Below are 13,881 nucleotides of genomic sequence, written 5' to 3' on the forward strand. Positions count from 1 at the left end.
TGTTGGTGGCTGAAGGTGTTGGCGCTGAAGGTGGCGGTTAACCCCTTCGCCTCCATGGTGGCTGCCTCTCCTCCCTCGGCCAGCAGGGGGCTCCGTTCCCTAGCCGCCAGCGACCTCGCCTGCCCTTTGGACCAATTCTGGGGGAATCCCGTTCAGTTTTCCCCTCCCTTCCCCAACCGCGAATGACTCGTCATTTGCGCAGCCGTTCCGTGCAGCTCCGGAGCGCCGCTGCGCCCTCTGCGTCCTCTGGGAGAACAACCGGGTCGCCCCGCATCCTCCTTTCCAGCTAACTTCTTGCTTCTTCCTGCCAACCCACGCGACGCGGTGCCTCTCCGGCTTCAGCCTGCAGGAAAAGGCCAGGTTGCCACCCAATTTTTCCCCTGGCGAAGCGTCTTTTCTCTCCCCCGCCCCACGCCAAAGGAAGCGGCGCGCCTGCGAGGTCTCCGCGTGGCAGGCTGATTTTAAAGGAAGAGGAGCAGCAGGGCTGCAGGCTGCCACCTTTTCTCCTTGCTCCTGCTCCTGTGCGTTTAACAGCAGCCTGCAGCGCAGAGATCTGGCAGGCGAAACTTTTCCTCGCGTGGAGAAAGACGCTCGATCTGGTAGATTTCTCCATGCCAGGCAGAAATCCAGCCCACGAACAGTGATAAAAAGATGGTGCCAACCTCGCCTCGGAGTTATCAAGAGAGCAACGAAGTTAAAAAGCCAGTGCTCGTGTGAAGTGGTTTTTATGCTTTGTGGAGAAAATATTATTATTTTAATCGAGGTACAACGGAAAGGCAGGCAGAATTTTAACAGGTGCAGCTTGCCCCATTATCACTATATGCTGGGGAGAACGCTGTTAATCTGCCAGATTTTGTTGGGGGGGCAGAACCTGAGTTGGTTATGTACAGTTATGCCCCCCTACGCCCAATAATAACATATTGTGGGGCACAAATAAGCTCTGCCCTGCATAATCGAACACATGACGTGGTGCACGGACCCCATTTGAGTGGCAATGGCCATCAACGGGGGGGGGGTATTTTATTGCTGTATTGCTTTTAACACTCGATTGGGAGCAGCCCAGAGTGGCTGGGGAATAAATGATTATTGTTGTTGTTGTTAGGGAAGCCGAAGATCCCCTAGGCCCAAGGAGTTGGCTCCTAAAAAGGTAAAGGTAAAGGGACCCCTGACCATTAGGTCCAGTCGTGGCCGACTCTGAGGTTGCGGGACTCATCTCGCTTTACAGGCCAAGGGAGCCGGAGTACAGCTTCCAGGTCATGTGGCCAGCATGACTAAGTGGCGAACCAGAGCAGCGCACGGAAATGCCTTTACCTTCCCGCCGGAGTGGTACCTATTTATCTACTTGCACTTTGACATGCTTTCAAACTGCTAGGTTGGCAGGAGCAGGCACCGAGCAACAGGAGCTCACCCCGTCGCGGGGATTCAAACCGCTGACCTTCTGATCAGCAAGACCTAGGCTCTGTGGTTTAACCCACAGCGCCACCCGCATCCCCATAGTTGGCTCCTATGTAACATAGGTACTGTACATATATAACTATGTGTACATAGTTGTACGTAAGTCCATATATGTACATATATATGTACATAGTTGGCTTCTATGCAACACTTAATGCCAAAATGGGCTAATAAGCGATTTACAAAAATCTAAAAACCACAAACATTAAAATGTGTGACTGCACGGCGGTGGGGAGACGCAAACGATGGCTACGAGCCGCGAGCCCTGCCTGCATAACCGGAAGCAGGAACGCTTCCGAATACCCGTTGCTGGAGAGCGCAGGAGGGAGAAGGCTCTTGCGCCCGGGTCCCGCTTGCGGGCATATCACGGGCATCTGATTGGCCCTACAGGATGCTGGACCCGATGGGGAACTGGCCTGATGGTCCATCAGGGTTCTTATTACAGCAAGGCCAGTAATTCCAGTACCGAACCTATCCTTAAGTAAAAACCACTGAGCCGCGCAGCCTCATTCATCGCTGGGCGTCTTTCCCTCATTCCCCTGGCCTCTTCCCGATGAAAGAGTTAAGCGCCCCGTCGCCTCCTAGCCCTGGCGAGGGGCGGTCGCACTCCTTGCCCTTCCCCTCTGGGGCGTTCCCGGCTGGGAGGGGAGAAGTCCGGGAAAAGGGCCGCAAAAGCGAAGCGAAGCGCCTCCCCGCCCCCCGATCCCGCTCGCCTCTCCGCCTGCGGAGCTGGCAATGCGCCCTGGGCGCACCTGGCCTCTTTGGCAATGCGCCCTGGGCGCATGGCGCGCAGGGCTCCCCTGGCCGTTGTGCGCCTGCCGGGGGAAGGAGTTTCGAGAGCGGGCAGGCGGCCAAGAAGAGGAGGAACTGTAGGCGGAACTCCCCCGGGGAGGGGAGGCCGGTAAGAGGCGTCTGTGAAAGTCCCTAGTATTCAGCTGAGCCGACGGGGAAGTCCCGGCTTCCTCTACCGCCGAGGGTGGGCGAAGCAGCGGGTGTCACCGCCGCTCCTCGGGATTCACTCGTGGGCGCCCGCGGGGCACTGAGGGCACTGCCATCGCCACCCGGACCGTCGAGTTTGGGCGGCGGGGGAGCACTTCCAGCCAGGAAAAAGAAAAACAAGAGAAGAGAATTGGCAAGGGACGGAGCGCGGAGACCGGGCGCGGCTTGGCTGGTGACTCCTTTCCCCGGAATCCAGAAAGCGGACGAGGAGGGTGCGGGTGAGGTTGTGACCTTCCTGCACCCCCCACCCGGCTCTCTCCCTGCTGCTCTCGGAAAGGACTGCCTGCCGGCTTCCTGAGCATGACACCTCACCCACTGCCCACACCCTGTGAGCCAAGCGCTCAGGTGTGATCACATGGCGCGTCGGTGGAGGTAACCGGGCCATCCATTCTTCCGAGCCTATGGAAAGGGATTTGCAGCGTCCGTCGGAGGGCGCTTGGAAAGCGGCCGCCGTCGGAAACTGAGAGCCTCCCCCAAGCTGCCTTGGGTGAGCGGGTTCCCTGGGGGCTTTTGGTTTGTGAACATGAGCAGGTGATGGTGACTTTCCGACTGACCACTCAGCAGCACCCGGGAAAGCTGACCAGGTGGACGCCTCCCGCTCCACCAGCCCTTGACCCAGCTCTGGAGCCGAAAGCGAACCCTGCTCGGGAGTCCCTGCCCGGCGACGGCAAGGAGGATTTGGCAAACATGGCCGGGGAGCTACCTGTGGACTTGAGCACCTGGCGGAAAGGGGGCAGCCAAGGCAGATGCGTCGCCCCCGACAGAGAGGTTTCTTTGGACGCCTCCGGGAGGCGGTTGCCTACTTCCCAGGAGCCCGAGGAAGCCCCGAGTGCCGTCTGCCAGCCCGGCCCCATCCTTCCAGGAATGCGGAGCACGGCTTCCCCCCAGGCGGGGCTGGAAGGAGAGAAGAAGGCCAAGACGTGCTTGCCCTTGCGGAAACGCCCGTATGTCGTGCCGGGGGCAGATGGGGACGCCCAGGGGCCTCTGGCTGGCAAAGTCCCCAAGACGGAGAGCAGCGAACTGTGGGGCTCCCCCTTCAATGGTTACCACTCTCCGTATATCTCCGTCAGCTACCCAAGATTCCCAGCTGCGTATTACTCAGGTAAAGAGAAGGCAAGCTCTCTGGAATGCTCTATCCCCGCTCAATCTCCTTCCGCCAGCAGCTGATTTTTCTACCTCTCCATCCTTAGGGTTTTTCTGCAGCCAACTTCCTTCACAATCACTTGGCACCCATCCGCTTGCCTTTCCGAGAGTGGCTCACCTGCGGTGCTCTAGATCTCGATGGACCACACACCCCATCATCTCTGGGTTGTGTTGGGGGGGGAGATGGAGCCCCACAACATTTGAGGGCCGCAGGTGACCCACTCCTAGTTTGCATCTTCCCTTTTGTGATCTAAGGGCCCCACTTGGTAATTGAGGCGAAGGAAGGGCTTTGGACTCGCCCAAAAGTTTTTTGTTTCCCAGCTGTAGGGGTCAAGAAGAGGAAGGCATGCAGCAAGGAGGAAATGAATCTGTCAGGCAGGTGTGGCAGCCAAACGGATGGGAGGTCTGTGAAACTGGTGAAATGGAGATGTTGGTGCCTGCCTTGGTTCCGAGAACATAATCTCTGAATTGGGAAGTCCCCTTGTGTGCATCGCACCTCAGCCCTGAAAATGCCTAGGTGGCTGTAGCAAGCTGGCTCCTGGCCTGCAGTGAAGAATATTTTTATTTATTATTATTATTATTATTATTATTATTTGGTCCTATAGCACCAAGGTTGCAGGTTCAATCACTGTATGGAACAGCTGTATATTCCTGCAGAGGGTTGGACTAGTCAGGGTTTCCCAAACTTGAGTCTCCAGCTGTTTTTGGACTACAGTTCCCATCATCCCTTGCCACTGTTCCTGCTAGCTATGGATGATGGGAGTTGTAGTCCAAAAAAACAGCTAGAGACCCAAGTTTGGGACTACATGGTCTTCAGGGTTTCTTCCAGCTCTAAAATTCTATGATTCTATTCCTATTAATTTTATTTCTGCCGTTCCTTCCAAAGGAGCCCAGGGCAGCAGATATAAAATCATTAAAAGATATAAAATCATTAAAACATCTTGATGCAGTACAGGTGCAGACTGGGAAAGAGCTCTTGTCAAAAGAGCCCACCTTGCCGGCTTGTTGTAGGCGTTGTCGCGCTGGAGCGCTCTGCAGAACGCATGTGCTGTAGAAACGCCTGAAGTACCGTATTTTTCGCTCTATAACACGCACCCGACCATAACACGCACATAGTTTTTAGAGGAGGAAAACAAGGAAAAAAATATTCTAAACAAAACAGTGGATGTATGATTTTTGTAGTTCATGCTGTGGCCACAGACATGTGATCTGACAGTGAGTTTGGAGTAGCCCAATGCAAAAATCCTGAGGATCCATGTGGATCCATGCTTTGTAACCATGTTTTAAGTGGGGAGGGAAGGAAAAGCACTCAAGAGACAAGGAGCACGCGTGGGGTGGGTGGAGAAGGATGCTGCTAATAATGAAGAAGAGGGGTATAAGGGGAGAAGGCTGCTCTCCTCTCCCGCTTTGCTCCTTTAAAGCAAGCAAGCTCTGCTTTTCTTCCTCCTCCCCGCTCATCCCCGGCTTAGCAAGCTGAAAAACTTTGCTGCTATGTAGCGAGCTGAGTGGGGAGGAGAGGGGGACAGAGAGCCTGCTTGCTTTAAAGGAACCAACCGGACAGGAACCGCTTACACTCCTCTCCTCTCCCGCTTTGCTCCTTTAAAGAAGCAGGCTCTCTGTCCCTCTCTCCTCCCCACTCAGCGGCTCTTCTCCCGCTTTGCTGTTTCAAAGCGAGCCACGAAGGAGGGAAGGAAGGGGAACCATGGATCCTCTGCTCATGACTGCAGCAGATCTCCCCCACGACCCGTAGGCATTCCCTCCATAACACGCACAGACATTTCCCCTTACTTTCTAGGAGGAAAAAAGTGAGTGTTATGGTGCAAAAAATACGGTATTTTTAATGTTTATTTATTATGAGTTGTTTGCCATTGGACCAGCTAGTGGCTTGGAGACAACAAAGCTTCTGAGCACAACAGAAGTCTTCGTCAGGTGTGAGGCCAGCACAGGCGCAAGGTAAATTGCAGCCCTCTCAAGTGGGGAATCAGGACTTCACGGCAAGTTTGGTCAGAATTGTGGCGTCGGGAGAAGTACACCTGTGGCAGCGCTAGATGCTCAGACCTTTCTTCTTCCCGTGGTGCTATTGTGGCCCGAACCGTGAGGTGCCCCAGAGTGTCTCCATCTAAGGAGCACCCATGAAGCTCACCTTGTCCCTTTGAAACCACTCCCTTCCTTGCTGCCCACTAGGTGTGGAAACTGCATTTCGCCTCAGGCGGCAAATAAGCAAAGACCGTCCTAAGATGCAGCGCAAATGCGGCCAAACCGAAACCAAGCACATCTCATTGGACGCAGTCCACATCCACACAATACATTTAAAGCACTCTTTCAGCACCGTTAACAAACTACAGCTCCCATAATTTGGGGGGGGGGAGCAGTACAAAGTGGTATAAATAGTGCTTTAACTGTATGGTGTAGATTGGACCCTTTAATTGCCGTTTTCTGCTGCAGTTCCACCCAGTTTGACCAGAATGAGGAAATCTGAGCTTTTTAGCAGAAGAACCAAGGGGGGTTTTTTTGGGAGAGGGGCAGCTTCCTCCTCTCTCTCTATTTTTAAAACAAATCAAAAGGATCACCCCTGTCTTCGGTTGTTGTGAAGCCTAAAATGCATCTGCGTATACAAACAGCAATAACAAAGCACCCTTTAAAATGTGCTGCCTTTGGAGGAAATAAAATGCAACCTTGGAGCTTTGTTGTCACTCTTTCCATTTGCGCCCATTCCCTCTGCCACCACTACTGAGGCTCAAAACGGCATTCCTTGCTCCTGAAGAGGCTGGCGACGGGCAGAGCTCAAGGAAAGCCTTCCAGTGAACTTACCAATGAGGGGACTAGGAGTCCCGGACGCCTGGGTTCTTTTAGGGTCGGCTTTGCATCTCATTCCAACCCCTTCTTTCTCTTTTTCCCCACCTCCCCGTTTCAGGTTTGGCCAGCCCCTTCCTCAGCCCCGAGATGTCGCCGCTTTTGCATCCCGTGACCCCCAACCCAGTGCTGAGGGTCCCCACCCCTTACTCTTTCCTCTGCCCCGTGGAGGCCCAGTTGGCCCTAGACGTTGCCACAGCGACCAAGCAAGATGAGGACGGAGACACGTAAGGAGAGGGAGAAGCTGGGTGCTCAAGGGGGAAGAGCTGGAAGTGCAGGAGAAGCCGGGAAGGATTGGGGCCTGGCAGGCAATGGGAGGGGGAAGCTTCAGTTTTGAGGGTCGATTCTGAGAAGGCATGTGTGCAATACCTGGGAATTTATAATTAAACAGCAGCTGCCAAAAGGCAGCTTGCACATGCTCAGAGGACTTCCTTGTTTCTGATTTCCCCATCCTGAAGTCTGAGTCATGGGTGGAAGTTGAATCTTGCCTCTAGATTCAGTTTCCACGGTGGGGCTGAAGAATTTGAGGCATCATTTGAGGAGGCCAAAGAGGGCAACTGCCAACACCCCATATTTCACCCCACATGCAAATGGTTGCTTTGTGGTATCTCTATCTCTTCGCTGGTGACCAGCTGTTTGCAGATTCTAGTTGTGGGGAGAGGAACTAAGCAGTTTCCCCTGCTAATGCCATGACCCACCCCAATGCGTTTGCAGAACACGTAGTTCTAGCCTCAGTGACTATTGGCGTGATCTGTGAAATGGGCCTGTGCGCTAGCTAAGCCAACAGCACACAGCCCCTTTTAAAAAAAGGAAACAAGCAGCTGTTGGTTATTCTGTACAGACCTTTCTATAAAAAGGAGCATAACTGCAGCAAACACATTTAAAAACACACTTTTTTTCAGGGAAGGTAATTTGACTTGGAAGGTATTCAAGATTGAGCCTTCTGGAATGTTTCTGCTGTAGATTTGAACCTGGGTCTCCCAAGATGAAGAAATCCACCCTTTGCATAATCAACAGGCACCAGCCTTCCCTAACCCTCCAGATGTTTCAAGCCACGACTCCCGCCAGCCCCTGATGTGCGGAATTGTGTTGCCGCATCATGTCAGGACAAATTGGGGGGCAGAGGGGAGAGCCCTGATTAGACACATTCCTGGTGGGTGCAGCCTGCCGGCGGCTGTCCAGTAGCTAGGTTGAGCCTCCATATCCAAAAGCAATCTACCCCACCTCTAGGGCCAAACAGCAGGAGCCTGCCTTTTTCCACCCTGGGTGGTTGGAAGGATCACAGACTTAGCCTAAGATGTACAGGTAACGCTCTTTCCTTCTGGTTTGGACATTTGCAGAGGAAGGCCTCTCCGCCTTTTTCTCCTCCTCTCGCTGAGCAGCTTTGTTTAACCGGAGCCAAGCGCAGCTGCCAAAGGGGAATCCCCTACCCAAGCTACACCCCTCTCTCTTACACACACCCTGACTTCCTCCCCGTCTGCTGACGTTTCCCCTGCTGTGTAATTGTTGGCAGCCCTGTCCCTTTTCCTGGAATGGGGCGAAGGGGAGAAGTGACCCCCGCCCCTCTCTCCTCCTTAAGCTGCCCCACATCCTTCTGAGCTGCAGAGACCCGAACCAGGGGTTGCTGTTCTCCTCCTTCCTCTCCGCTGGGGGGGCTGGCTCCTGCGGTGAGCCCTTGAGGCTCCGTTAGCGAGACAGGAAGCGGAGGTCAGGGCTCGGCTTACTGGAAGCCGGTGCCCTGGGAGCCCTTCCCGCTGCCTGTGGGCTTGGCCCCAGACGATAAGGCGGTTTCGTTTCATCGCAAGCGGGGAGAGAGGCAGCTTCTGCGAAGTCAGGTGGAGCCCGGGGTGCTATGCAGATAGGTGGCAGGGGGGCGTTGAGACTTTGGACAACCGAGAGCGAGAGCTTTGGCCAGGAGTGAAATAGGGAGGGGGCTGCAAGCAGGGAGACCCCCTTAACCCCACACATGCCCCTTTATAGAGGGTTCAGACCAGGGCCTTGCAGAGCCAGGCAGAGGCCCGGGCCAGGTAGATAATGTGCCCCCCCTTTTTTTACCCTGGGGATAACTGAAGTCTTAGAAATAAGTATAGAAATAATTTCCACAAACGTTATGCTGACAAATCATTTTATTTCAAAGCATGAACCGTTTCTGCATATAAAGACAAAATGGAAAATATAGATACAGTGGTACCTCGGGTTACATACGCTTCAGGTTACAGACGCTTCAGGTTACAGACTCTGCTAATCCAGAAATAGTACCTTGGGTTAAGAACTTTGTTTCAGGATGAGAACAGAAATTGTGCAGCGGCAGCAGCGAGAGGCCCCATTAGCTAAAGTGGTGCTCCAGGTTAAGAACAGTTTCGGGTTAAGAACGGACCTCTAGAACGAATTAAGTATGTAACCAGAGGTACCACCGTATACAATAGTGCTTTTTAAAAATACATAGGGAAAAGGGTTGTTTTAAGTACAGTGGTACTTCGGGTTAAGTACTTAATTCGTTCCAGAGGTCCGTTCTTAGCCTGAAACTGTTCTTAACCTGAAGCACCACTTTAGCTAATGGGGCCTCCTGCTGCTGCCGCTGTGCCGCCGGAGCACAATTTCTGTTCTCATCCTGAAGCAAAGTTCTTAACCCGAGGTACTATCTCTGGGACAGCGGAGTCTGTAACCTGAAGCATATGTAACCCGAGGTACCACTGTATGTGTTGGTTGCTCTATTAAGAGGCAATATTAAAAACAGCTTAAAACGGCGCCCAATCACAGAGATAAGGTGCGTCCTAAAAAACGTACATTTCACTCCATGGATGAGTTAGTTGAGATTTCTGCATCTTGCGGGTTAGACTGGATGACCCTTCGGGTCCCTTCCAAGTGTCAAAAGCCCAGGTATAGGGTTTCTTGTATAGTGAAGGTGCTTCTGGGTGCAGGGAGCTCCACAGCTTGGAAGCTGCTGTTCCAATCCACCCCACCTTCAGTCCCGATCAACTTTTCTCATGTGCCCAATGCAACCCCTGCCAAAGTGGTGCCTCCAGGTGGCTGATGGGAGTTGTAGTTTGGAAGGCGCCAGGTTAGCAAAGCTTTGCAGACCGGGAGGGGAGGGATCTGTGGTCTAATGGATTCGCAGCTCATTTCTCTGTCCCGTTCCAGGCCTCTCCACATCGCTGTGGTTCAGGGGAATCTTCTGGCTGCTCGGCGCCTGATTGCTCTTTTCCACCAGGGGAGGCAAAGCCTGGACACCTTCAACAACCTGCGGCAGGTAAGTGTGATCTGTGGGGTAGGGGCGTGCTGTCGGTCCATCATCCAGAGAGAGGCAGTGTGGTGTAGGGGTTAGAGTGTTGGACCCAGACCCAGGAGACCAGGGTTCGAATCCCCACTGGTTGGGTGACCTTGAGCGTCACTCGCCCACGGCCTGACCTACCTAGAATCATAGAATCATAGAGTTGGAATAGACCACAAGGGCCATCGAGTCCAACCCCCTGCCAAGCAGGAAACACCATCAGAGCACTCCTGACATATGGTTGTCAAGCCTCTGCTTAAAGACCTCCAAAGCAGGAGACTCCACCACACTCCTTGGCAGCAAATTCCACTGTCAAACAGCTCTTACTGTCAGGAAGTTCTTCCTAATGTTTAGGTGGAATCTTCTTTCTTGTAGTTTGGATCCATTGCTCCGTGTCCGCTTCTCTGGAGCAGCAGAAAACAACCTTTCTCCCTCCTCTATGTGACATCCTTTTATATATTTGAACATGGCTATCATATCACCCCTTAACCTCCTCTTCTCCAGGCTAAACATGCCCAGCTCCCTTAGCCGTTCCTCATAAGGCATCGTTTCCAGGCCTTTGACCATTTTGGTTGCCCTCCTCTGGACACGTTCCAGTTTGTCAGTGTCCTTCTTGAATTGTGGTGCCCAGAACTGAACACAGTACTCCAGGTGAGGTCTGACCAGAGCAGAATACAGTGGCACTATTACTTCCCTTGATCTACCTCACAGGGTTGTTTTTATAGGATGAAATAGGGAGGGGAACTATACATTCTCTTTGGAGGAAAGCAAGGCGAACGGAAATGCAATAAATAAATAAATCCCACCGTGGCCACCAAGAATCTTAGCATAGAGGATGTGAAGGCAATCGTACCTTGTTGTTTGTCCGCAGCACCTGATATTTTGAGGTACAGTGGTACCTCGGGTTACATGCGCTTCAGGTTACATACGCTTCAGGTTACACACTCCGCTAACCCAGAAATATTACCTCGGGTTAAGAACTTTGCTTCAGGATGATTGCATCTCTCTCAGGCCACGGGGAGAAAGTTTCCATCTGGCTTTTCATTCTTCGCACCAATGTGGGCGGCCAAATGTTATTGTAGGTCTCAGGCTGATTTCACACAGCTGGAAAAGTGGGGAGAGGAATCATAGCAACCTGCCTTATACCAAGGCCACATTCACCCCAGACATTGAAAGCACTGCGATACCACTTTAAACAGTCATGGCTTCCCCCAAAGAACTCTGGGAGCTGTAGTTTGTTAAGCCCTGTTTGGAGACCTCCTGTTACAACCCTCAGCCCTGTTTCGCAGTCAGTCCTGCTTCCCAAGGAACTCTGGGAATTGTAGTTTTAGCGAGTGGAATCAGGTATCTCCTAACAAGTCTCAGCAGCCATAGCAAACTACAGCTCCCACACCTTTTTCCTGGGGTGGGGGCTGTTTAAAGTTGTGTCATAGTGCCAGGCCCAACCCAAAACAGTTTGGCACCTAAGGCAGAGCCCAAAATTGCACTTCTCTCCCCGCCAGGGAAGAAGGGATGAAGGAAGATCTACATCAGGAGCAAGGGGGGGGGGAGAAAGATGGACATCGGGGCTTTGCCGCCCCAGTGGATCTTGCCACCTGAGGCGGTCGCCTCCACTTGTCTCTTGGGTGGGCCGGCCCTACGTTAAATAGTGCATTAACCTTTCCTCTTGGGTGGGCCGGCCCTGGCTAAAGTTCTACATCAGGATCTGCTGTCCCAGCGGACTCTGCCGCCTGAGGCGGTCGCCTCCCCTTGTCTCTTGGGTGGGCCGGCCCCGCACGGTGCTTTAAATGCACAGTGCAAACTGGGGCCGAGTCCGTCTAGCTCAGTTTTGCCTGTGCATTGACTGGCAAAGCCGTGGCTCTCCAGGGTTTCAGTTCTCAGCCCTACCCAGAGACGCCGGGGGAATGAACCGCGGGACCTTCTTCATGCAAAGCAGAGGCTCTGAACCACGGAGCCACAGCCCTTCCCCCTCCAGGAAGTTTTAGAGCGTGATCAGGTCTTGTGCATCAAGGGAGGGAGAGAGAACAGGTTCCCCCATTCTTCAGGGCTTCCAGTCATTCTGGATCCAGACCTTTAGAGGCCCCAAGCAGTTCAAAGATTTCGGTGCCCCCATATACAAGTTGCAAGGTTCTAATTTGGTTGTATTCCCAAGATGAGTGTATTTTTATTTTTTACCAGTCACCAAAACACAAACAGTGAAAACCCCCCAGGCAGCTGATACATTGGGTATACAATATTCAATAATATTCAATAATAACGTATTCAAATCAACCATACGTACACTTCTATATACCTTAACACTCCTCCCTCCACAAGGTTTATTTAACTTTTAACATTTTAATTGCCCCAAATTGTTCAAACCTACTCAAATAATTCAATATCTTCTCAAACCAATCCTCCTCTTTCTCACTGACCTTAAACCCTTTCATTCTATGTATCTTCACAGTTAAATATTCTAAAATTATAATATTCAGTTTTTTCCTTCATTGGTTCATCCCTAACTCTTCTGCATTTTCCCAATTACTCGCTATGACCTGTCTGGCTGCAATTACCATCAATTTTACCTATTTGCATTCCTCTTTTGTTTTTAACTCAGTACTACTCAGAGTAATAAGAACCACTAATTTAGTTATTTCCACGTTCCTTCCTACAATTCCCGATATTTCTATACCAATCTGTTTCCAAAATTCATTAGGATGAATGTATATCATCAACCTCTAGCTGGGATAGCTCTGTCAGTAGAGCAGAAGACTCTCAATCTCAGGGTTGTGGGTTCCAGCCCCATATTGGGGAAAAGATTCCTGTATTTCAGGGGTTGGGCTAGATGACCGTCAGGGTCCCTTCCAACTCTATGATTCTATTACAGTGGTACCTCGGGTTACATACACTTCAGGTTACATACGCTTCAGGTTACAGACTCCGCTAACCCAGAAATAGTGCTTCAGGTTAAGAACTTTGCTTCAGGATGAGAACAGAAATCGTGCTCCGGCGGCACGGCAGCAGCAGGAGGCCCCGTTAGCTAAAGTGGTGCTTCAGGTTAAGAACAGTTTCATGTTAAGAATGGACCTCCGGAACGAATTAAGTACGTAACCAGATGTATTGACAAGCTGGAACATGTGCAGAGGAGGGCAACCAAGATAACCATAATAATAATTTATTATTTATACCCCTTCCCCAGCCACTCTGGGCAGCTTCCAACAAAATATTAATATACAGTAATGCATCAAACATTAAAAGCTTCCCTAAACAGGGCTGCCTTCAGATGTCTTCTAAAAGTCTGGTAGTTGTTGTTCTCTTTGACATCTGGTGGGAGGGAGTTCCACACGAATTAAGTACTTAACCCGAGGTACCACTGTATTACTATTTTGTTGTTGTATGTATGCGCACATGTGTATAAGTATGTAATTTTTTTCACTTATTGTGGGAGCCCTTTTTTGGTGGGACCTGGTTCAGATCCACCACGGTAAATCCAGCAATGGAAAATTTCTGTGCTGCCCCCATTGATGCCCTAAGGGGGTCCTTATTTTGCTGAATGGTTCATCCAGCCCTGAGTGAAGAGAGAGCGAAAGAGGAAATTGGGTTGGGGGGGCAGCAGAGAGACGAGGAAAGGGGATATTTTCCTACCACAGGATCCTTTTCCATTGGCTGCTAACATATAACCTTCCCTCAAGAACACAACCCTCAAGAGAAAGAAGACCCACACAGATAGCACAGGGATTTGGGCGGAAACCTTGCTCAGAGGAGACCAGGGATCGACTGAGGTTTACTGGGCTTTCGATCCATTCTTCTGCCAAGGCAGGGGGTTCCTGGACGCCCGTGCCCCCCCCCCCCCCCGTGGAAAGTTGGCAGCTTTTAAAATTGGTTATTAACGTGACCACAGACTCACAGGTCCATCTTGTGCAGCTGTAGTACCCTGCCGGAGTGAGAGAGCGAAGAGAAACGACTTCAAAATGTAAGAAGTGGTTATTAGGTCCCGTATTGTAGGTTGGGATTTTGAGTCTGAAAAGCCAAAGGGTCATATCCAGGGTTAATTCTACTCAAGAGTTGACACGTTGGAGAGATAACAGACGTGGCTCACTTGGGTGCATTAATTGCAATGGGTCTACTCTTGAGGCCACATCTGCGCTATATTTTTGATGCCCTGTTACACTGCTTTAGCA

General features: G+C 51.6%; 1 protein-coding gene across 1 annotated transcript in view; it reads left to right on the forward strand.

Moving 5' to 3' along the window:
* Window positions 1-2,073: 2,073 nt before the first annotated feature.
* Window positions 2,074-13,881, forward strand: part of BCL3 (BCL3 transcription coactivator) — a 34,510-nt gene continuing 22,702 nt past the window's right edge. The window contains exons 1-3 of the mRNA XM_083515873.1: window positions 2,074-3,556; window positions 6,512-6,677; window positions 9,592-9,700. Coding sequence (XP_083371999.1) covers window positions 2,989-3,556; window positions 6,512-6,677; window positions 9,592-9,700 — 843 coding nt within the window. The 5' untranslated portion in view covers window positions 2,074-2,988. The remainder of the gene's footprint in view (window positions 3,557-6,511; window positions 6,678-9,591; window positions 9,701-13,881) is intronic.

The sequence above is a fragment of the Podarcis liolepis genome, assembly GCF_965112155.1.
Source record: "Podarcis liolepis genome assembly, chromosome: 7".
Taxonomy (NCBI): Eukaryota; Metazoa; Chordata; class Lepidosauria; order Squamata; family Lacertidae; genus Podarcis; species Podarcis liolepis.